Below are 23446 nucleotides of genomic sequence, written 5' to 3'. Positions count from 1 at the left end.
AAATCTCGTTGATGGACTAATTACTGGCCCGTGTGCACTTTAAAGCTCACACGAACCTAAGTGTTTAATGGCGCCTCATAAAATCTTCACCAATGATTTCATACTATTATAATTAGGGTGACTAGATATCTCCCTTTATGGCGGACTCGGCTTCTCAGTTAACGAAAGTGAACTTTCACGAGAAATACGCTGCTGTGCAAACGTTTTGAGACCATTTTTCAGAAGTGGTCTTGAGTAATAGTTTTCCAGGCTTTCTGAAGATCTTTCAGAGTTTTTATTTGGACATTGACCGCCTTTTCACTCATTTTTCAGTGCGGTTCCGCAACTTAACACTGACTTATTAATTGTTCAAGCATAAAAAGGGACCTAACTCGAGGGATAAACATGACAACTTGGAAAAGAACCAATTTCAAACTGTTTTTAGGCAGCTTGTTATTAGCAGTCTGTCAAAAAAAATGCATATCATTTGTTCTCGTGTCTTTAGTTGGATCTAAAAAAAAAATGCCAGTTTGGCATGCATAAAATTGGATTTTTACACCAAGGAGATTCCAATTCTGAAAGACCTATTAGCTGAAAAGTTGGCATATCTCAACATGGTGAGCAATGACCTTTGACAAAGATTTGAGCAAACTGGACTAGTGCAGGACTAAACCTGGAGGCTTAAAACTAACTAAGTCATGTCCTTAAGAAAAGGAAAAAATTCCCCTTATTAACTGTATTTCCATGTATGTTTACTGCCTCAATAAATCACAGTACCTATTTATTACCATGCCTCAAGACCTTTGCACAGTACTGTATGGCTCAAAACAGAGATGTTATTTTCTGTGGATTGATGGATAACCATTATTGCAAAAAAGTGAACAGACAATATAGAAAATGGGATTATAGAAGCCATCCCATTAAAAACAAACGTTAGCTTATATTTAAGCTTACAAGGTGTAAATTGCTTTAATATAAAATATTCCATCTGTCCATCACATAATCAGCATCACACCGATAACATCTGTTTAACTTAGACTCTCTTTCCAGCTTTACTACCCAGTCTCACATAGTCATACGCTGAAATAGTTGGGATCTGGTCACCCTAAATATAACTACACGTGTTTGAAAACCAGTGATTGAACATGACATAACCCACTGAGACAGTTATTTTAATCTGAAGAAATCTAACAGACTCATACAAACAACGGCATATCTGATCAATCATTGTCTGCCTCATATGTTGAGGCATTTTCCATCCACTTTCCAGTAAGCCTCATAGGGAGACTTAAGAAAAAAAAAGTGTGTAGTAATGACATTGAATGTGGACTCTCATCGTATTGTGCTTTTACTAAGGGTCATCAAAAACCTAACACAAAGTGGACTGCCATGTCAGATTATTTAAAATGCTTTGTGGTGCATGTACAAAAATGACCTTCAAAGAAAAAACAAAAGAGAAACTTAAATGTGTTTACTTATACAAGTGGGCTGCCTTAGCAGCTTCATTATAGCCTATAACAACAAGAAGTGCTCCATTTTTGGCACATTTTGTGTGATTACAAACATAGCTATATCACTGGGCTACATGGCCTTGAAACTGTAAAACTTTGCTGATGCAGGATCACACATTTGCCACAGAAATTCCCAAAATTCCCAGTTCCCTACTTTAAATGTTAGTCCCACTTTTGACACTGACAGAAGAAACAAGCATCAGTTTAATTTTTATCCTTTTTTCTCTCTCAAACATGTGGTACATTTAGAGCATTGTTAGGTGTGTTAGCATTTGCCTGGGATACTGGGTGAACAAAAAGGAAGAAAAAAAAATAGTGACTTGATAACAAAGAGCATATTGATTCAAACCATGGACAAAGAAGAATCTAAGTTTGAAAATAAATACTTTTCCTCTCCATTAAAAAAAAGAAAAAAGAAGAGCAAACTGAACAATATCTGTGTGTCTTCTTTGTCCCAGCTCTCTCAGAGGCACTGACAAATATGGACAATATTCTCTTTTCAATAGGCATGCAGTCCACAGGATCACAAGACCCCTGACGAAAAACCCTGTGGAGCTATAGCCATTCAGTTGTCGGTCGCTGGGTTGAAGATGATAATGGATAACTTCCACTGGAGCAGACGATTTAAGAGACCGAGCACTCAGAACGGCTTTCATCCTGACTGGACCACCTGCATCCACCTTTCTTTCATCTAAGCCACATAGTTGTACTGGTTGGAGTTCTCCTTGTCACGCTCCATGTAGTCCCTGTCAATAAGAGACTCTATCCTCTTTTTCAAGTCAGCAGGCTGAGAGGAGAGGACAGACAGGAGGCACGAGTTAAAACATGAAAAACATGCCAGCATTTCAAGCTATAATTTGAGGTGTGATATAGACAAAAAAGAAGAAGTGAAAAGGCAGATTCATGTTAGTCTTCTTGTATAAAATAAAAAGTAAATTAAAACACCTTCTTTTCCTCTAGACTTGCATAAAGGTGACCCTGTTATAGTTTTTTTTTTTTAGTTTCCCCCCTATTTGATACATGCTGTTACACTGGAGCAGGGGTCCCCAATCCCAGTCCACGAGGGCCGGTGTCCCTGCAGGTTTTAGATGTGACCTTGATCCATCACAGCTGATTTAAATGGAGAAATGACCTTCGTGTCTAAATTCACGTGCTGCATCCTCCTGAGGCCGCATTTGTAGACCGATTACGTCACAGCGACGCGCCGAAGGCTGTCCAAATTCGTAGACTCCTCCGAATGCAGCTGACAAATGCGTCCTCCTTTTCCCCGAATTTGAAGGATGGGTCGGGTGTGTCCTTCGTGGCCCACCATATCCCAGAATTCATAGTGCGGCCCAGCCAAACTCCAGTTTCCAACAATGGCGGCCGCTACTAAGTTTTAAAATTACTCTTACTAATCTTTCTGGGTCACAAAATAAACTTTTAACATATTTTCAGGCGAGAATGTAGCTGTGTAAACATCAAATATCTGCTCGGTTTATCAGGATATCGCATATTTGCAAAAGTGCTTCGACGTTTTCGGAGACGTCTGCTACCCACCAGCTCGATAGCAAGCCGGGAGCTCGAGGGTCACTGAAGCTGCCGAGAACGGCACAACTCCCGGCACATCATTGTCAGATCACCGCGGACTTTCGCTGCTCGGGTTAAACGTAATATATAAGTCACTTAGACAACCTAAAAATGTTATTGTTGGGCTTTTTTCAGTGTTTTGTTTGTTCGTGAGTAAATCTGTTTGGCTGAGATTAAAGTTATTAGATTAGATTAGATAAAATAAAACTTTATTAATCCCCCAGGTGGGTTCCTCCTTGGTTTTTACACAGCTGACTAAACGTCAAACAGAAAACTGATTAAACAGAAGTGTGAGATGGTCGAGAATTTACGCCAGTGTCCTGTTATATTTTAGATAGCAAGGAGCAGACGGCCGAGTTTATTAAACTCCACCGAGACAGCGCTGACGCTAATCAGAAGGCTAGACCGTCCAATTTCACGGCCGTTTACTTCCGGCCTACCCGACCTTCTGAGGACCCGGCCCACGTAGACCGCGAAGGCCGGGTCCTCAGGAGGATGCAGCCCATAAATTTGGACATGACCAACATGTCTTGAAGTTCTCCAGAGGCCTGGTAATGAGCTAATCATGTGATCCAGGTGTGTTGACCCAGGGTGAGATCTAAAACCTGGAGGGACACCGGCCCTCGTGGACTGGGATTGGGGACCCCTGCACTGGAGGATGCGGATATTAAACACTGCCAAAGTTTAAAACCCTGATCCCCTAAGAGTCATATTCTAAATTTGGTCAACACAGCGTAACAGCAGCGTCTAACACTGTTCCCACACAGAGCTATGGAGACCATTATCTACATGTTTTAGCAGGATCAAAAACATGTGATACAACTGGTCTCTTGACACTCTTGTTTGTGGCATAGCTGCTTCTTTAAAAACACAAAACAAACAAAAACAAACAACCATGGAAATTCCAGACTGTACAGTTCCTCTAGTGGTCACCTGAGGCTGGCACCCAAAGCAAGCCAATTCCCATAGAGTCACATCTTAAAATGCCCAACTTTTCAGCATTAAAAACACATTTACAGCCTTGTAGATAAACAAACAAACAAAAAAATTCTCACGTAGAACTAATTATCAAATATTTGTGTCTGTGCGGCACACCCGTACTGCATATGGCTGCAGCTTATAGTTCTTACGAAAAATAAATAAATAAAATTAACACTACAGTGGACAAAAAACACCAAAGTTAAAGCTTTTAAATGCAAAACTCAAAACCAATGGGTGACCTCACAATCATGTGAAAAAGTGCATCTTTATAGGAATGGAGAGAGTCCCCTGAAAACATTTTCACATGACTGTGGATCTTTTATCCTGTATGTGAAGACCAAACGTGTTAAAATACAAAGAACTTCTTTGCCGTGAAGTGAAACTTTCAAAGCAGCCACTATCTCGGCTTCTCATTTTGGCTTCTTGATCTCTGACTATTTTTCCCCACCTTCCTCCTTTCCTCCTTCCTCTTTGTGGTAAACACTGAAGTCACCCCCTATCATGTCCAAGCAAACTTTTAAACCGAATCAGCAATCTGTCACACCGAAGCGTCACTGCTGTCTGGCCAAGTCCTAGTGGTTTTTTTTGGGTTAGATCTAGTTTAGCTGAAATTGTCGACTGTGTCCAGCAAATGAAAGAAACTTCCTTTACTGAAGGACTGAAAGTAGACGAAAAAGGAGAGGGACTGAAATGGTAAGTGAAAGTAGTGAATACCAAATACAATATTCACATGTAGGAAGCCCCACAACTTGGAAGGTTTCAAAAGCTACATTCACTTCTCATTATTTCTACTATTAGATCATGCATTAAACCCAGTGTAGTCCTTCTGTATATTAAAAATACTGGCAACTACCAGTGCTATTTCAGCCTCCTAGTGGACACACCTATCAACTTAAAATTGGCTTATTTTCAAGTTATTGCATTTACAAGATTTTCAGAAAACTTGACCTGAGGTCAAGGTCGTAGATACACTTATGGTGTCAATTTTAAGGCCCTACATTGCCTCATACTTGAGTTATCACCAGTGTTGGTCAAGTTACTTGAAAAAAGTAATCAGTAACTAATTACTGATTACTTCCCCCCAAAAGTAATCCCATTACTTTACTGATTACTTATTTTCAAAAGTAATTAGTTACTTAGTTACTTTTTAAAAACACGATTTACAACCTGAATAGGTGATAAAGCGATAGATCTTTCAGCCCAATTCTACTTTTTCTACATAATCATCATACAAAATGTAATCAAATGGAAAAGTCTCTTTTTAAAACTTGTTTTATTAGTTTTAATCTTTTAACTTTATACATCAAGTAAAAGTTAAATTATCTGCAACATTCTCTGACTGGAAGAAATTTGTTTAATATTTAAACCTATTTTCTGCACATTCCAGCACATAAAAAATATATATTTTGTGTGTTTACACTCAGTCTTTCAAATAGATGCAAGTAAAACACAGCAGAAAATAAATAAAGTCAAAGACTAGCGGTCCTGTTGCTCTATTTTCACCTGTAAAGCAGGAGTGGGGTAGGCGGAGGGTTACCCTGGTGCAGGTGTGCAGCGGTCAGTGGAAGAATCCGCGAGTTTCTCTGTGAGTTTCCCATTACGTCGTAGCTACTCGGTGCTTGCTCGGAAGTTTAGGGGTTTTTTTCGCTGTAAAAAGAAGTTTTCTTCCCACGCACAACGGACACTAATGTTTTTGTCACTTTTTATGGAATCAAACTCAAAGTAAGGTCAGTACTTCCACGCTTTAAACGCTGCACGCTCATACTCTCTCTGCACTCGATATATGATCCATTGTTGATCTGCACACAGCTGTTGTCACGAACGTCGCACTCGTTTACGTCACTGTCATGAGACATTCTCGCAAAAAAATCACGGTTTTAGTAACGCAGTAACGCAGCGTTCCTACGGGAAAGTAACGGTAATCTAATTACCGTTTTTGCAATAGTAATCCCTTACTTTACTCATTACTAGAAAAAGTAATCGGATTACAGTAACGGGCCCATCTCTGGTTATCACATTCACAAACTTTGGTGTCTGCACCTGGTGATGGCATTCCCCATCAGCTTTTACGACCGAGTGGTAAAAAGAAAACAAACAAACAAGCAAAACAAAACAGAAAACCAGTTGTGATTATCACCTTGACGGGGAACTTCAGCTGACTGTACACTTCAGACATCAAAAGATTATGGGTCAGAGTCTTCCTCATCTTCATGATCCGCACAATGGCAGCATCGATCTGGTACTGACGATCCTGAAAGACTCTTTCCGTGGTGCTGGCTTGCTCCTCCACCTGAGTAAAAAAGGCAAGTTAAAAAGAATTTTCCGATCCTTGAAAGATAATTTAGGCTGAAAAATACGGTAAGAGCAAACATACCGTTTCTTTCATCTGGATCTGGTTTATTTTGATCCTGAACAGCTTGTGTTTGAAGTCGTCATTGCAGGAAAACTTGTCCCCATCTTCTACATCTTTGCTTTTTGGGATTTTGGTGAGGACACGTGCTTTACCACATGCAAGTGACTGAAGAGTCCGCCGTAGCTCACTGTCCTCTGTGGAAAGGCCCAAAGATCAGTGTGGCTGGGAAAAAATAGAGGATGCCATTTCTTCATGAAAAAGCGCTTTAATGTGTTAATACAAACCTATTCCTGTTGCCACTTTGATCTCTTCCAGGGTGAACTCCTCTCCCTCATTAAACATCAGTAAGACAAGAGTTTGGAAAAGTGACACCTGCAGCTCCTTCTTGCCCTTTTGCAAGAAACATCGAGACGATTAGCATTAAACTTGGCTCACTGAGTGAGCAAAACACACGAGGTCATTCTTAGAAAAGAGTTCAAACCTCTTTAAATTCAGCTTTTAAGACACAGTGGCCTAACGTCGACTGCCACTGCAGCTTCCTGCCGCTGTGTTTGCCCAAATAGAAAGTCTTGAAGATCTCCTGCAGTCGCACCATCTGGACAAAGATAAGAGAGCTGTTACAAAGCGATGCTCGTTATATTGAAAAGTATAAAATCAACCCTCAGTATTTGCTCAGGACTAACCTCAGGTGGCAGGTGCACCTCCATGGGGACGTACGTTGGCCAGTAGCCCATAGTGAGGATATTCACTGTCAGCTCGATATTGCCGGGAATGTTTTGGCACTGCATATACTACAGAAATACAAAGACACGAGTTTATCTACCCACAAAGACGTTTTAATCTTAGTAAACTGAAACTAGCAGGAAACTGAATCCATTAGCAGGATTTTAGACTAAAAACAGGCAGTGTTGGTGAGGGTCCACCCTTTCAGTTTTCTTGTAATTACACAAGTCTGAAGATGTAAAATCAAACTAGACTGTAATTATTAGGGGTGGGGAAAAAATCGATACTGTGTAGTATGGTGATATTTTGTTTGCTAATAATGTATGGATACAGGGACAGCAGAAATCGATATTTTGTTACAAAAAAGGTTTTTGTGCTCTGACTTCAGAGCATGTTGATCCTTTTTCTGAGCAAGAATCCTGACATTCCTTCACTGTCCAAATGTGTTTCACTTGTTTTATGGCAGCAATAAACATGACAGTTTACTTATTTTAATTTAAGACATGTTTTATTTTAATTAAGTTTAAAACTTTTTTATTTAATGTAAAATTATATTTTGTTTTAATTTACTTTCAAATTCTTCAGTTGCTGAAGGGGCTGCATAGTTTTCATAAACTGCATAGTTCAGAATAGCTATAATTGTACCAGATGGTTGATTCAGTTAAGTTGGACTAGACTGTAATACAAACCGTTCAGTTTGTCAACAATAAAACTGAAATGAGAGAAAGACTGAGTGTGAGACTTTGATATTAGAGAAAATGAATATTGATAAAGTTTACCTTTATGTACAGAATCTGAATATTGCAAAATATTTTAAAAAATTGCAATAATATCGTATCGTGTGTTAAGTATTGTGATAATATTGTATCGTGGGATGTATGGTGATTCCCACCTCTAGTAATTATATGAAGAAACTGAATTTTACAACACTGGAAACTAATTTCACCAAACCCTCGTTTACAGAGCTACTTTAGTAACCAGGTATTACAGAGATACTTCTATTATAAATGGCTCTATTTGTGTTTATCATCCTTGCGCTCTGTTTCCTTTATATATGTCAGATACTTTGCAATAGTTTAATGTTAATACTTTCAGTTTTTATTCATCTTTATACATAAAGGAGTTTTTGCCTTTTTTGTGTGTAGAGAGAAAAAGAAAATAAGCTAAGCTATGTTTGAGTAATTGCAATTTAACAGCAATTTAACACCAACAGCTACAGACTGAGGCCAATGACTCTGTCACGCACATAGTTAGTGTGTGTTTTCATCCACTCTAACATCTGTCTAAAACAAAATTTATACAAACATCTTGTGTCTAGTTTCAAGCTGTGTGGCTCCCTACAAGTGAATGCACCAACAAATTACAATAAAATCCAAGCATGTAATGCTAAAGAAGTTCCCGTTTCTATAAATTAAGTAATAAAACCTGCAGCAGGAGAAGAATCTCATGTCAGACAAATGTACAGCTGGGGTCACATTATTCAGACACCGTGACTCCTCTTTGCCTCGTCAGTAAGGCATCTGTGTTTTTTATGAGTTTGTCATGTTAGTCATTGTCGTGGTGCAAGTACAGTCATCCAATTCTTGTAGTCATCAGCTGAATGATGACAGTTTTTGACATAAGCAACCACACTGCTGCTACTGTTAACAAAAGATAATATTGCTGCTATTTTTATACATGAATTCTCATACTAGTGTGTTTTCCCCCCTCTTTGCGCTGTAATGCATACATCGTATTTTTTGGAGTATAAGGCGCACTTAAAATACTTTAATTTCCTCAAAAAAACGACAGTATAATTCAGTGCGCCTTATGTATTAATTGGTAAATGGCCTGTATTTGTATAGCGCTTTTACTAGTCCCCTAGGGACCCCAAAGCGCTTTACACAACCTGTCATCCACCCATTCACACACTGGTGATGGCAGCTACATTGTAGCCACAGCTGCCCTGGGGCAGACTGACAGAAGCGAGGCTGCCATATCGCGCCATCCTCTGGCCAACACCAGTAGGCGGTAGGTGAAGTGTCTTTCCCAAGGACACAACGACCGTGACTGTAGGAGCCGGGGCTCGAACCGGCAACCTTCCAATTACAAAGCGAACTCCCAACTCTTGAGCCACGGTCGCCCATAATTCTGCACCAATAGCAGGGAAAGTTTGTTGTCTGCATTTTTAATACGTCAGAGTTTATATGCACATCCGTCCTGGCTGACTGGAGTTGGTGGTTGTCTTTCTGACACACCCACAAAACAAAACGTACATTAAGCCAGCTGCCTACTGTCTCACACCGCTTCAATGAAACACGCTGTTTAACTGGAGAACTGGTGCAAACCACCAGACACTATTCCCAGACTGAATGTGCCCCAGGTTTTATGTTATGCTGACAGTTGAATTACATCTTTTTGATTTACAATGTCTTTATTTCAAGCCCTCAGGGAAAGCAAAGGTAGGCTAACACTTTGGTTGAATTGTCAGCCATTTTTTTCTTTTTGATAAAACTTCAATGAAAAGATTTGTCTTTTTTCACCATGTAATGCTTCAATATGTGCGAACAAAACCTTTTCCATAACGTCATATTTGCCTATTTATTAGAGGTGGGAATCACCATACATCCCACGATACGATATTATTGCAATTTTTTAAAAATATTTTGCGATATTCAGATTCTGTACATAAAGGTAAACTTTATCAATATTCATTTTCTCTAATATCAAAGTCTCACACTCAGTCTTTCTCTCATTTCAGTTTTATTGTTGACAAACTGAACGGTTTGTATTACAGTCTAGTCCAACTTAACTGAATCAACCATCTGGTACAATTATAGCTATTCTGAACTATGCAGTTTATGAAAACTATGCAGCCCCTTCAGCAACTGAAGAATTTGAAAGTAAATTAAAACAAAATAGAATTTTACATTAAATAAAAAAGTTTTAAACTTAATTAAAATAAGTAAACTGTCATGTTTATTGCTGCCATAAACAAGTTAAACACATTTGGACAGTGAAGGAATGTCAGGATTCTTGCTCAGAAAAAGGATCAACATGCTCTGAAGTCAGAGCACAAAAACCTTTTTTTGTAACAAAATATCGATTTCTGCTGTCCCTGTATCCATACATTATTAGCAAACAAAATATCACGATGCTACACAGTATCGATTCCCCTCCGCCCACCCCTACTATTTATGTATGCAAAGTGTTACCTGTTTGAACTGCACCATGATGTCCTTAGAAAGCTCCATGTCCTTGAACATCCCCTCCAACTTGCTGGTGAACGCTGCTCCACATTCTGGAAAACAAATGTCGTGAGTCAAAGTTCAATCAGTCACTGTCAGGATGTAGCGCCTGTGTGCACACGTGCTAAGAAATGGCACGAAGCTATGAAAACTGACCGTGTTTAAGCTTTGACAGCATGGATTTTTCAGCATCAACAGAAGCACTTTTTCCAACCAGCAACCTCTTAGCCAGGTCCTTTTTGTAAAACGCCTCGAAAACATCTTTTCCTGCAAGGACGTCAAAGTCTCACAACAAAGGCCGCACAAAGGACAAAGTACTGTACTTACACAACTGTTACAGTAAACGTTACCATAGATGAATCTAAAGATAATCATGATCTTATCCAGCATCTTCTCCAGCTCTTCATCCGTGGCCTCTTTGTTTCCTGCCCTCAGCTTTGAATCCACATGTTTTGCTATAGAGAAATGTTGATTATTATCATGTTGGCAGATGATTATTGTTATTTTTCTCTTCACTGTGTGGCAGCTATGAATGGGGAACATGCTTAGTTACAGACCTATGAGCTCTGCAGGTTTATTTGGCCGTTTGTTGATGAATGTTTCAAAAGCTTCCTTCATGGCATTAACAAATTTCTCATTCTTCATGAAACACACGTCGATGATTAGATCCACTTTATCTTTAAAGTCCAGCAACTCCTGCACCATGGTTTTGTCTTTTTCCGGATTGATTACGATCGTGCTTCCAAAAGCCTGAATTTGTATTTTCAAGACATTAAAAACAATTAAAACAGTTAATATTGATTCTGTCTTCTCTTCAGTCTTTCATTTAAAAGCTGCTATACCTTTATGTATTCTATCCAGTGCTGCAGGAGCACGTGAACGCCACCACGCACTCGACTGAAGAGCTGATAGAGGAGAGACAGATCCTGAATTCTGTTCTCATCCAGCAGGTTGGTCAGACCTGCAAGTTTCAAATAACAGTTAGAGGTCAATGAAGAGTCAGTATGAGGTGCAGACAAGACAGTCACATATCAGGTACTTCCAGAACAGCCACTTATGCTTCACTAAGGCTACGTTCACACTGCAGGCGAAAGCGCATCAAATCCGATTTTTTTGACCCTATGTGACCCATATCCCATCATGGTGTGACAGTGTGAACGGCACAAATCCGATATTTTCAAATCCGATCTGGGTCACTTTCGTATGTGGTCCTGAATCCGATACATGTCTGATGTTTCAGAAAGCGACTGCTGTTTTGATGGTCATGTCGCATTAAATCCGTCTTTTACGTCACCGACACAAGACAGACGCCAATTATCAGCACCGGAGAAGACATCGCGAACGCTTCCTGTCCATCCGGTGAAACTGTTGGGAAGACAACGTTGGAGAAACGTGAACATTTTCTTTGTACTGTATAATCTGCAGATTCTGACAGAAATCTGCAGCTATCCTTTGAAGCACTGCTCCTCTAAAACAGCAATAAGGATCATTATTAGGTTATTTACATTATTATGTAAATAACAAAATAACTTAAAGCAAAAATTGGGAAACGTAAAGTCCGAAGTCTTTATATTAAGGGCCATCAGTCAAACAATACTGTTGCTCTGGGTCTAAACAGAGCGTGTTGTGTGTGACGTCTTCTTTTGCGCATGCGGGCCGCTTTGAGCGTTCACACTAGAGCGCGTTTGCTGTCGCATTTTATTTGTAGTGTGAACGAGCAGACAAAAAAATCAGATTTGATCACAAAATCAGAATTGAGCATCAAGACCTGCAGATTGAACGTAGCCTAAGAGTAAAAAAACTAGGACAGCAGGTTGACTTTAATTTCATTCCCACCGACTGGATTCATTGCAATCACTCTCAGACTGATCGCCAAAGGTTTACAAATAACTGCAGTCTAATTTTTCATGCAGATTGCAAACATGTTGCAATCGATATCAGTCAGTCTGCGCAGATGAGTGAAAATCGCTTGAGGTCCATCTCTTTGCAATAGAGGACTCGACTTAACTGGTTGCATTCTGGTTATATTCCCAGAATTCCGCATCAAAGTTACTCGGCACCGATGTCACTCTGCATTTAAACTGCCATCCTGCAGTAACTAGAGAACTATTTGTTAAGGAATTTTTATTTTAAATTCATGATGTTCTGGCTAAACTCTGAATGTACGTAGTGAATATGATTTTCTTTGTATAATAATAATAATACATTTTATTTATATGCGCCTTTCAGACCCTCAAGGTCACCTTACAGTAACACGTAAACATACCATAAAAAAACATAAGAAAAATGTATATATAGCAAACATGGTAGATAAAATTTAGACATAAACAGTCATAAAAGTATAAAAGCAAATGTAAAAACTGAGCAAGGTAAAAATGGCCTAAGACAGATCAGGTGTATGCAATTCTAAACAGATGGGTTTTGAGTAGTGATTTAAAAGTGGTGAGACAGTGTGTGGTCCGTAGAGCAAGTGGGAGTGCATCCAAAGTCTCGGTGCAGAACAACTAAAGGCTCTGAGTCCCATGGTAGTCAGGCGAGCAGGTGGAACTGACAGAAGGGAAGCTGAAGAAGAGCGGCGTGTACGAAGGGGCGAGTATGTGTGGAGAAGATCGGACAGATATGGAGGAGCGAGGTTATGAAGCGCTTTGTAAGTATTTGTCTTTGTATGTAGACAACAGCAGATTTGGTTTTTCCCTCTTAACTTATCACAGTTCATCACTATTATCACAAGCAGATTGCATGCTATTGCTAACTTGACTCTATTCAGTTGCATACTGATAGTCCTGTTGCCATCTAGATGCACAAACGTTGTTTCGAAGACACTGACTGATTGGTCAGAGTGGTCATTGACCTGGTACCATATCGAAGCCATGGCATCACAATCACTGCACACAGTTACAATAGGTCTCTCTTTCTATACAAAGCGGTAGGGCTGCACTCATATAAACAACATAAAAACAACAAGACTAATGCAACATTATATGAAACTAAAAATGTCTTAAATCAGACACACTGAAGAGAAAATCTTGTTAAAAAATTGCCATAATTAAAAATATGTTGTAACAATGACAAAAAGGTGCATTTAATAAGCTAAACCCTCATTTGCTTTACAATAATTTATTATTATATAGTGAACGCTTATATTAAGTGTTTACCTTTTTGCAGAGTTGCCGTGAGATGTTCACCAAGCAGCTGCTTCTCCACAGCAGCGATGAGCGGTTTTCTGAGAGGAGGAAAAAGCTCAGGTTACGCATCGATCTCTGTCACCGTTTATTTGCTAAGTGAGCGCTTCAGTCCGACACTCACTGTGTGCTCTGGTCTAGGTACGTGATGACTCTGTCAGCCTCCTCCTCCAAGCGCTTGTTAACGTGATGGAGATATTCTGGTACCTAAAAAACACATTTACATTCACACCACAGCTTTTAATGCTTATTCTGTAATACAGATGAAAACTACCCATCAAAGATTACATAACATCATAAAAAGTTCTTGCATAGAGGATAATTTGCCACTCTTCCCAGAGAGGTTTGTAGTTTTATTCTCTCTACAGTTTCTTCAAATTAAACTATAAGAATTGAGCGTTTGCAAAACAAAGTCTCCACGCTTTCTAAACTCAGACTAATGGTATCAAAGCTTGAACTTGAGATGATTATTCATGCTTTTATTTCTTCTCGTTTAGACTATCGTAATGGCCTTTTTACTTGTTTTAACAAATCAGCCTTAAATCGTCTTCAGACTGCAGAATGCTGCAGCACGTCTCTTAACAGGCACCAAGAGAAGATCACATATCACTCCAGTCTTGGCCTCCCTTCACTGGTTGCCTGTAAATTTTAGGTTTCATTTTAAAATTTTAGTTCTAACCTTTAGGGCCCTACATGGTCAGGCTCCTCAATATTTATCTGACCTGCTGAAACCACATACATCTTCTCGGGCTTTAAGGTCATTAGATCAGAGACTGCTGGTGGTACCGCGCACTCGTTTTAAAACTCGTGGTGATCGGGCCTTTCAGACGGTGGCACCGCGGTTGTGTCTGTTTCTTCGCTGCACGGACTCCATTGATTCTTTTAAGAAACAGCTGAAGACATTTTTATTTAGAAAAGCATTTGATTAAATTTCTTCTTATGCTGTTTTTATAGTTTTATTGTTTTACATTGTTTTATTTACTGTTATATTGTTTTTATGTTCCCATTTCCTGTGTTGTAAAGCACTTTGTGATTTTTATCTGTGAAAAGCACTATAGAAATAAATTTTACTTACTTACGCTTCACCTTTTGTATAAAAAAAACAACAAAAAATCCACATAAACTAAGCTTCCAGTTGCAAAGTGAACGTTTTATATACTTTCTGCTTCAACCAGCCAAATGTTTTTTTTGCTAAAAGCTTCACTCAAAACACGTTTACTGTGTCAGACCTGCTTTCTGCTTTACTAATGCTTAGTTCAGTGGCTACATCTGTGTTTCCGCATGTGGTTAAATGGTTGGCTTTTTGTAAAATTTCTAACAACATCAAAAAATACTGAATCCTTTCTGAGGCATTAGTTACTTTTTTATTCCTCAGAAGAACCAAATGTGACAAAAAAGTTTCAAATCCTCACATCTGACAAGACAAACCCAGAGAATGGTCGGCTGTTCTGTTAGAAGTACAGCTGCCAAATCATGGAGATCCATTAGTAGACCACACCTGAGAACTTTGTTATCGACACTGTCAAAATCCCTTGCTTTAGAGAAACTTACGTCTATGATAAAGGGTAAACATGCTTCCTTTAAAAAAATGTGGGGAAATTTTTTGTTATTTTTGGAAAGTGAGGAGACGATCGATAGTGAATAGAAATGACTATATCCATTCAACCTGTATGGGAGAAGTAGTGTTGCAGTTGTTAAAGAGAACCTGGGGGGCCTGCGAGTGCTGGACTGCTCAATAGGACAGGAGAAGAGATGTGAAATTAAACGGACTGGAACTGAAGAGGACACAGTTTATCACTGCAACCGTTAGTTCAGATGCCTCTCTAACTAACTTGACACCCTTGGACTAAACTTCAGCCTGAAGCCCTGGAATAATGCACTTAAACCTAATATCTCACTATGTTATACCTGTTTTATATTTTTCTGGAGCACTATCTGTTAACCCTTGTGTTTTTTTTATTTTTTTTTGGTTGTTTGTTTTTTTTTACTTTTTTTTTTTTGGGGGGGGGGGGGGGGGTTATTTTGTTTTGTTTTATTTATATATATATATATATATATATATATATTTATTTATTTATTTATTTTTTCCCTGTAATAATATCTGAAGGATCTACATGGGAGAGTATGTATAACTATATCTATGTGTTCCCCTAACACTATTCATATATGATGTACATACATTACTATTATACACTCAAATTTTATTTTATTTTTTTTATTTTTTTATTAATTTTCTCCTTTATTTTATTTGAACTCTCTCTTCCTGTTGGTTAAAATGTTGTTGGAAAAGCAATAAATAAATCTTTGAGAAAAAAAAAAGAAGTACAGCTGCCAAGTATTTTTCATGGGTTACTAAACTAATGACTTTAACAATCGGTTTAGTCAGCTGATCAATGAATCGTGGATAACAGACGACAAAATAAAAAGAGTGTGTTCCGAGTATGAGGTTATATAAATCACCTCTCTCTCCTGCATCAGCCTCTGTCCCTCTGCAGCGTACAGTCGATTAGTTTCCTCCAGAAAGCGTTGCTCAAAGGACTCTTGATAAATCTGCCAAGGAGGCCGACAGAACACAGGTTTCATTAAAAAGATTTGACAACAGGAAACAGACGCTTTATCACACCCGTGTGCAGGCAAGCCATGCAAACAACACTTTTGTTGTGGTTCAAATAAACGGAGGGAATCCAAACAATTCAAAAACACATTTAGACCGTCACTACTTAATATCTGGATTATTATTTGAAGAGTTGCCCTATTACCTGAAGGTCAGAGAGCATGCTCAGCAGGCTCCTCAGCAGACTGCGGTCTATCGCCTCGCCGTTTCGCTCCCTCTCAATGAGCAGCAGAATCCCGTCGATGGTTTTGCTCTGAACCTTCAGATCGCTGATGATGTAGAACCGGAACAGCTCCAGACCCATGTCCCTGAAGACCACAACAGCCCGTTCACCATACAATAAAACAGAAATCAGCCCGAGTACGAAGCTAAAACCACAACATGGACGATCACTCACCAAATCGATGGCAGCATGGAATTCTGTAAAACGTAGGTGCGATCCAAAAACAGGAATATACTCCTAATCATGATCTGTGGAACAAAGATACACAATTAATCACGCTTTCAACGTTCAGATGACCTCCTCCAATCTTACATGTGAAGTTTAAAGGTCCTACAAAGCCTGCTGAGATTTCTCAGATGTTGCAGCTTCATTTGTTGGTGGTTAAAAAGTTAAGAAATGGAACAGAAATCGCTTTAAGACGGAGAACAGATCGTTAGCTCCTCCAGTTCGGGGGATTTTAATTCCCTGAATATCCATGTGTTGTTTAGGATGTGAAGAAATCAAGCAGAAATCAGGATGTGCACATATTTCTCTACTCATTGCCTTAGCTGTAAGCAGACTAATGTTGCTTTTGCGCATAGTCTGTCCCCAGAGGCTCATTCTGAACCAGAGAACAGCAAATCAAATTGATAACTCATAGGCAGCAAGTTTAAGACACACATATGAGACAAACATAACTTGGCTCAGGATAAATACTCAAATAAATGTATATGTTGTTCAGTTAGTAACTCACTGATTGAATTTCAATCAATATAAAATCCTTCGAGCAATAAAATACGGTATTACAACCTTGGGCCAGGAAAACTAAACAGTGGTCTGTGCACTCCTTCTTACTGTTTAGAGTAGTAAGAGTGCTGTAGAGGCAGTAAGAGTCATGTATTGTGGTATTAGTGTTAGTGGAAGGATTTGATAACCTGCAAATAGTACATTTATGGATAACACATGGGTTAACTGCTGCTGACTACCCGAAATATCTAAACCATAGGTGTCAAACTCTGGCGAAGTCATACCAAATTACTATTAGAGCTGGCCTACTGGTATTATACAGCTAATATATATATTGTTTAGTATTAAGCTTTGCTTGTTCCATATTCAGTTTTCCAGCAAAACTTATTTGAGTCCATAAGAAAAGATTCATTCTTATATCTGGAGGAAGATTTTTTTCTCAATAAATATTAACGTTAGCCCGCGACTTTGTTCCAGTTTTGAATTTTGGCCCACTGTGTATTTGAGTTTGACACCCCTGGTCTAAACTATCATTATGGGCTGGATGGGCTGTTGTGTGGTGGCGTTATAAGAAAATTCTAATTTTCTACATTACATTTGTTTCTCTCTCTTCGCTGTCAAATACTCTGGTTAGCACAGATGCACCTGATCCATACTGCTGTATGTAAATTGCCAACTATTATTGCAGTTTCATATGCTTGTTATGCTAGTTTTCAGATCCACGCCCACTCCCTTCGATACCTGATCACTTTCACTTAAACAGCTTCTTTATTAAGTGTGTGATTAAGAAACCGTTACTGCGCCAGCAAGCTGGATGCCCTGTAGCAATTCAACGTTAAACACTAGCGTAGGCAGCAGACTTGAGATATTCTATAGTAATGTTGTAAATTTCCATCTCCTCTAGCGTTTCTCACTCTGCTGGACTGGCTGCTTGCAGGCATTGCACAACTAACCCCATACAAAACCCAAGATAGTGATATTTGCAAAACAGTCCATTTACAGGGCCGGGGTGGGGGGTGACTAATGACAGATGTATTTGAGTTGCACTACTTGGAATGTAAGAGCCAGAATAGTTTGTCTCTGTTTGTAATATTTCATTCACAAGCCCCCCGACCAACTCTATTATAAATCAGTTTTAATAAATTGCTGTTTAACAGTTTTTAACAGTATAAAACATACCATTTGTCTACAGTGATCTTGCCAGCACTTGTCAATTTTCTTCAGGAAAAGCACGCTGTCCAGGGCATCCGTGAGAGCAAAGTTAAGGCAACAGTGGACACAAAATAACAACATCTTCTCTATGTGATTCAGCGAGCGAGACCGTGAAAGGATATTCTCTGAACTGATCGATTTGTGCCTTGATGTGGTCTTCACACACGGCCCTCAGCTGTTTGTACAACTTGGCGGAGATCTTATGGAAGCAGAGGTTTTCCACAGCCTGAGGGGAGAAAACAGAGCTGTCGGAATAATGATAACGGCACAGTTGCTGTTTGCAGATGGGGGAATTCAGCGGGTCTGTCCGGATACCTGGTAGAGCTCCTCTAGATTGTATTTGATTGACGTGCTGTTCTGTATGGCCTCCACTGCCTCCTTCAGCTTCTGCCAGGTCTCCTGCGTGTAGTTCTCGGGCAATTTGGGCTTTTCTGTGAGGAAAACAAAAACAGACCTGTGTTAGCAGTCTCACTCATACTCAGATTATGAGTAGGCATAATCAGTCTGTCTAAATGAAAGTGAATACGTCTGTGGTAACTTTTTAGACTGAATGTAACTTATTTTTGGTAAAATCCCAGTTAACTGGAATTAATTAAATTCCAGAATTTTCATTGGTGAGATAAAAATGCATTTACCAACCAAGAACGAAACTCATTTGTGAAATAAGTCACAACCAAATTTGGGTTCCTTGACACAGATGTCCCTCTCTTGTTTCTGTGTCCTTCTGCATGTGGTCTCTCATGGACTGATTTAAGTCCATGTATGCAAAATGACCATTTTCCCCTCTTGTTTTGGAGAATGATTCACTCTCAGCTCAAGTCGCACACACGACAGATTTTTACAGATTATTTTTAATATACATTTAAAAAACGTTATCGTTATGAAAACAATCTGGTTTCGTTTTGGGTCAAAATACCGAGGTTGCCACGGTGACACGAAACTTACTTTGTAACGTACATGTTGCTAAAATGAGGAGTACCTCTTATTTAAATAAATGTTACAGTTACAGACTTTTTCACATTTGCTGAGACCAACACTGCAATACTCCTTTTAAATTTTTCTCTTATTTCTCTCATTTCTGTCTTATAAATATATAAGACAGAAATGAGAGCACTTTAAAAAAATATGCTTTTTTAAATGTTTGTGCAAGATTCTCACAGTTTAAACTTCTTAATTTTTTTTTTTAACTCTGCGGTTTGATTTGCTGTGCTTGTGTTTTTGTCAACTTTAAGTCAAAGATGGTTTAAGTATTTATCACAGTATTTATCTGTTTTTTCCACATATTACACCCGGTCCCAGTCTTCATTTACTCATTGTTGGCCATCTATAATAACTGTACCATACAAGCTAAAACCACAATATGAATTTTAGTGTATTAAAAAAAATTGCACCTCAGTTTTTCTCAGTTTACTGACACTCGGCCAAATATTGTATCATCAGATCTGTGACACAAACCTAAAGACTTCCGATCAGGTATCTTTAAAGTGAAGATTTCTTTGTTCTCATGGAAGAAAAATGGGTTGGGGTGGGCAATAAATAACGCAGTTTAAGAGAGTAAATATGTTTACAAATAATATATACAAATATATTCCATATATACAAAATGGGTAGTTTTTTAAAAAACTTTCCAGCAATGTATCTGATAACTTAGTTGCCTCAGCATCACTGTCTGTAATAAAAACCTGAATAAAATAAAAAAGAACAAGATTTATTTATTTGATATTTGTCTTGGTTAAAACTTGCTGCCTTTGTTTCTGCAGCTTGAATTATTTGTTTAACACGTGTAAGGCAGGATGCTACTCTAACACTGGTTACTTACTGGTGTGGGCTGAGCCTGAAGACTGCAATAATAAAATACAATTAACTGATACTCTGCTACATGTGCTGCAGCCCAGATTTCAGGGTTTTTCCTGGCTTAGAAAAGATCATCAAGGGCTGACAACCAGAGCTATTACAGTGTTGTATTCTTTTTATTGATTTATTATTACTTTTTATTCCATCTTGAATTTTCATTTTTTATTTTTTTTAAGCTCACTTAGTTTTCAGAGCCACTTTGCTTGACTGTATGCCATTATTATTATTGTTATTATTATTATTATTATTTGAGAATGTTTAGTTTTAGTTTATTTTAAGTGTTTGTTTTAGTCTGTTTAAAAAATTAATTAATTTAAAAAAAAAAAAAAAAACACTTGACTTACAGCTAAGTGGGCATCTGAGATTTTGAGAACGTTTAGTTTTAGTTAATTTTAAGTGTTTGTTTTAGTCTGTTTAAAAAATTAATTAATTAATTTAAAAAAAAAAAAAATATATATATATATATATATATATATATATATATATAATTCAATTATTTGCTAGGGGTAAAATTCTATGAGTTCAGACCAAGACACTTGACTTACAGCTAAGTGGGCATCCCAGTCTCACTGATTGTTGGGTTTTTCTCTGTATCTATGAAGCGTCTTGAGGCGACTTTTGTTGTGATTTGGCGCTATATAAATAAAATTGAATTGAATTGAATTGAATTAAACAGCTGCATGTGTTGACCATATTAGTGAAGAGCAGATTTTTTTTAAGGACAAAATCTTGAATTAGTCAATTACACAGAAATATAGAATGTAAACCCACATAATCAAATACACCTAAGTATAGACAAGTACAGTAACTTTGTCTCTGTGTCTAAAAAACATTGTTATGTTAGGGATCAATAAGCCACACTTCCAGGTTATCATTTCAAAATTTTGAATTAGATTTTTAAAATTCTCAACTTAGTTTCATCCAGTAAGTCAAGATTTCGAGATAATAACTCCTAAGGTCAATTTAATGTTCACTTTTAGTTCAAGCTACCCACACAAGCGGTTTGATGAAAGACTAATCGATATTTTAACGAAGACCCCTGTCATACATGACGGTACTGCACGCATAGGGAAAATATGGCCCGAGGACAAAAACTGCTTGGCTCCTAATGTCTTTAAAGAATAATCAGACCCGAAACTTCTGGAAAACAAAATACAAAAAAGATTTATGTTCTTGGATTTCAAAACAACGACTGTGAAAAGTCAGTGCTGTCATTTCACTCATGTTGAACAGACGGCACTCCACTGCAAACAACTGCTCTGTGATGAAAAGCAACACCTTCAACCTAATGGTAAATATATCACAATACCAGAAGGCCGTACAGCCTTTAAGTGGACTGTTTTATTTACAATCTAATACTTTACTTGAATCTATTAATAGAAACGCCACCAGTGGCCCAGATGGACTTGAGGCTGGCCTAACATAGTTTGTTTTACAGCCCATCGATGACACTGAACCCTGCAACAATAGTCTGTCAATGTTTACCATTACTTTTTTCCCAGGCCATTTTATAAACAAACGTATTTTATGCTCAGGCAAATTAAACTTTAAAAAACAGTTAAAGAACATGCTACACCTACAGTCATTAATAACTGTCGTTTGGTGGGATGTCCACATACCTAAGTCCTCTTTTTTTGTATGCAAGTGGAAATAGGCCTCTACTTAAACAAGTGATAATGTCCTCCAGTGTTCAGCTTAACAGGCCAACAGATCAGACGGTTACTGCCCCACAAAGAGAAAAAAATTTAATTATTTTAGTGGAGTGGAGTACATGCTTTCCCTCTCTTTAGACTCACCCATCCATGCTGCAGGTACTGCTGTTGGAAAGAGAGGATGGCTGCGCTCAGCTCGCAGCAATGTTTACCAGAAATCTGCCATATTTACAGATCTGGCAGCTTTAACTGTAGCTCCTGATTTTGGATAGGGGCAAGTGAAACCCAATTATAGGTTTAAACTATCCATACAGGTGGTTTGATTTAGCAAAATCAAAGGGACTTCTTAACTTATTTATAGTTACCATGATTACTAATCAAGGAAATACACATTTTTCCCAAGTTTGCCAAAGCCTGTGATATCTTTGTTCTATGTTATGGTACAATTTTTAAGCATTAAACTCTAAGATAGCTGTTTAAAATGAGCTGGGACCATATCATTGTGATATAGCAGGGATTTGTAAGTTTAAGGTGTGTTTTTTTTTTGGGAGCTTGGACCCCATCATCCACCAGTGTCTACCTCTGAAGTTCTTGATGACTAGTTTCTTGGCAGCACCGGGTTTACTGTTGGAGAAGGTGGTGGATCCTGCAGTTTTCGTCAGTCCGTTTGCGTGGTGCCCCACGCCGCCGGGCAGGAACATGGCTTTGCTTTTGTTATTGGAGCACGAAGCAGCAGCAGCAGCCTCCTCAGCCATTTTCACATCGAGTCCAATGAAATCCACTGAATCCTCAAACCTCAACTTCTTCTGAATGTGCAGCGGAGTGGGAGAGGAAGAGGAAGAGGAGGAGGAGGAGGAATTCAGGGTCTTTGGAGGCGAAGAGGAGATCGTGTCACTAGTGTCTTCCCTCTCGGAGCCGTTTATTTTCCTCTTTTTCGTAGATGTGATGTTACCGCTGTCGGTTTTGACATCAGTAGCCGCGGGTCTAGCCTCCTGGGTTGGCGGTGGTGGGGGATTAGGGGAAGATAAACCTGTTGGAAACATGAAAAAACGGGAATACTAATTCTTAACAGTCAGTCTTCTGATCGGAAACTTCCAGGGTCGCCGGGAGGGGGAAAAAGCTCAGCGTCCGAGAGCTTTTATCTGCCTTAACGCGGAGAGGTTAAACCCAAGTCCTCTATCCTGTATAAAACAGACAATAAATCACAAACTACAGAAGCTCCACTTGAACCTAGCCTCGTCGCTGTCTTGTTATTGCTGGCAGGAGACGAAAGATGGTTGGCTATTGCTTCCTCTTTTGCCTCGCTTGTCTAAGCGCGTCGTAAAGTCGTGCAGAGAGTGAGCGGTTTGAGGAAAGCGGCTGTTAATGAAAAATATTTACAGGAGAAACGCAGAAACTACGAGAACACGCTCACATGGGAGGAAAACAGCCGTCGGCGAACACGGGAAAAATCCGCTCAGAAAAGCTAGTCCGTGACCCCACCGGAAGTACTTTGTACAAAAGTAGTTTTTGCACAAGCGTGTTTCTTTTTTTCTAAACCAATCCAGGCGCTGTGACCGTTTCGGCCACAAGATGGCGCCCAGGCTCGACGTTTGACGTAAGTGTTCACGCAAATAAATAAATAAATACTTTAAAAATCG

At 38.8% G+C, this 23446-nt stretch overlaps 1 protein-coding gene across 1 annotated transcript; it reads right to left on the bottom strand.

Annotated features, from left to right (window-relative positions):
* Positions 1 to 1136: 1136 nt before the first annotated feature.
* Positions 1137 to 23379, bottom strand: cul4b (cullin 4B). Its single transcript, XM_087851513.1, has 20 exons — positions 22387 to 23379; positions 18616 to 18731; positions 18423 to 18526; positions 18268 to 18337; positions 16537 to 16610; positions 16285 to 16447; positions 15986 to 16075; positions 13650 to 13732; positions 13499 to 13566; positions 11186 to 11304; positions 10901 to 11093; positions 10694 to 10798; positions 10500 to 10610; positions 10311 to 10396; positions 7077 to 7184; positions 6875 to 6988; positions 6678 to 6783; positions 6415 to 6587; positions 6178 to 6330; positions 1137 to 2277 (listed from the first exon to the last, which is right to left on the bottom strand). Exons 1-20 carry the CDS (start codon positions 22847 to 22849, stop codon positions 2182 to 2184), a joined length of 2595 nt encoding a protein of 864 aa, XP_087707639.1. The 5' UTR covers positions 22850 to 23379; the 3' UTR covers positions 1137 to 2181.
* Between the last annotated feature and the right edge of the window lie 67 nt (positions 23380 to 23446).

This window comes from Neolamprologus brichardi, chromosome 2, assembly GCF_056152115.1.
Source record: "Neolamprologus brichardi isolate AB-2024 chromosome 2, ASM5615211v1, whole genome shotgun sequence".
Classification (NCBI taxonomy): domain Eukaryota; kingdom Metazoa; phylum Chordata; class Actinopteri; order Cichliformes; family Cichlidae; genus Neolamprologus; species Neolamprologus brichardi.
Note: the sequence above shows the minus strand (reverse complement) of the source record. Positions and strands in the feature narration are given on the sequence as shown.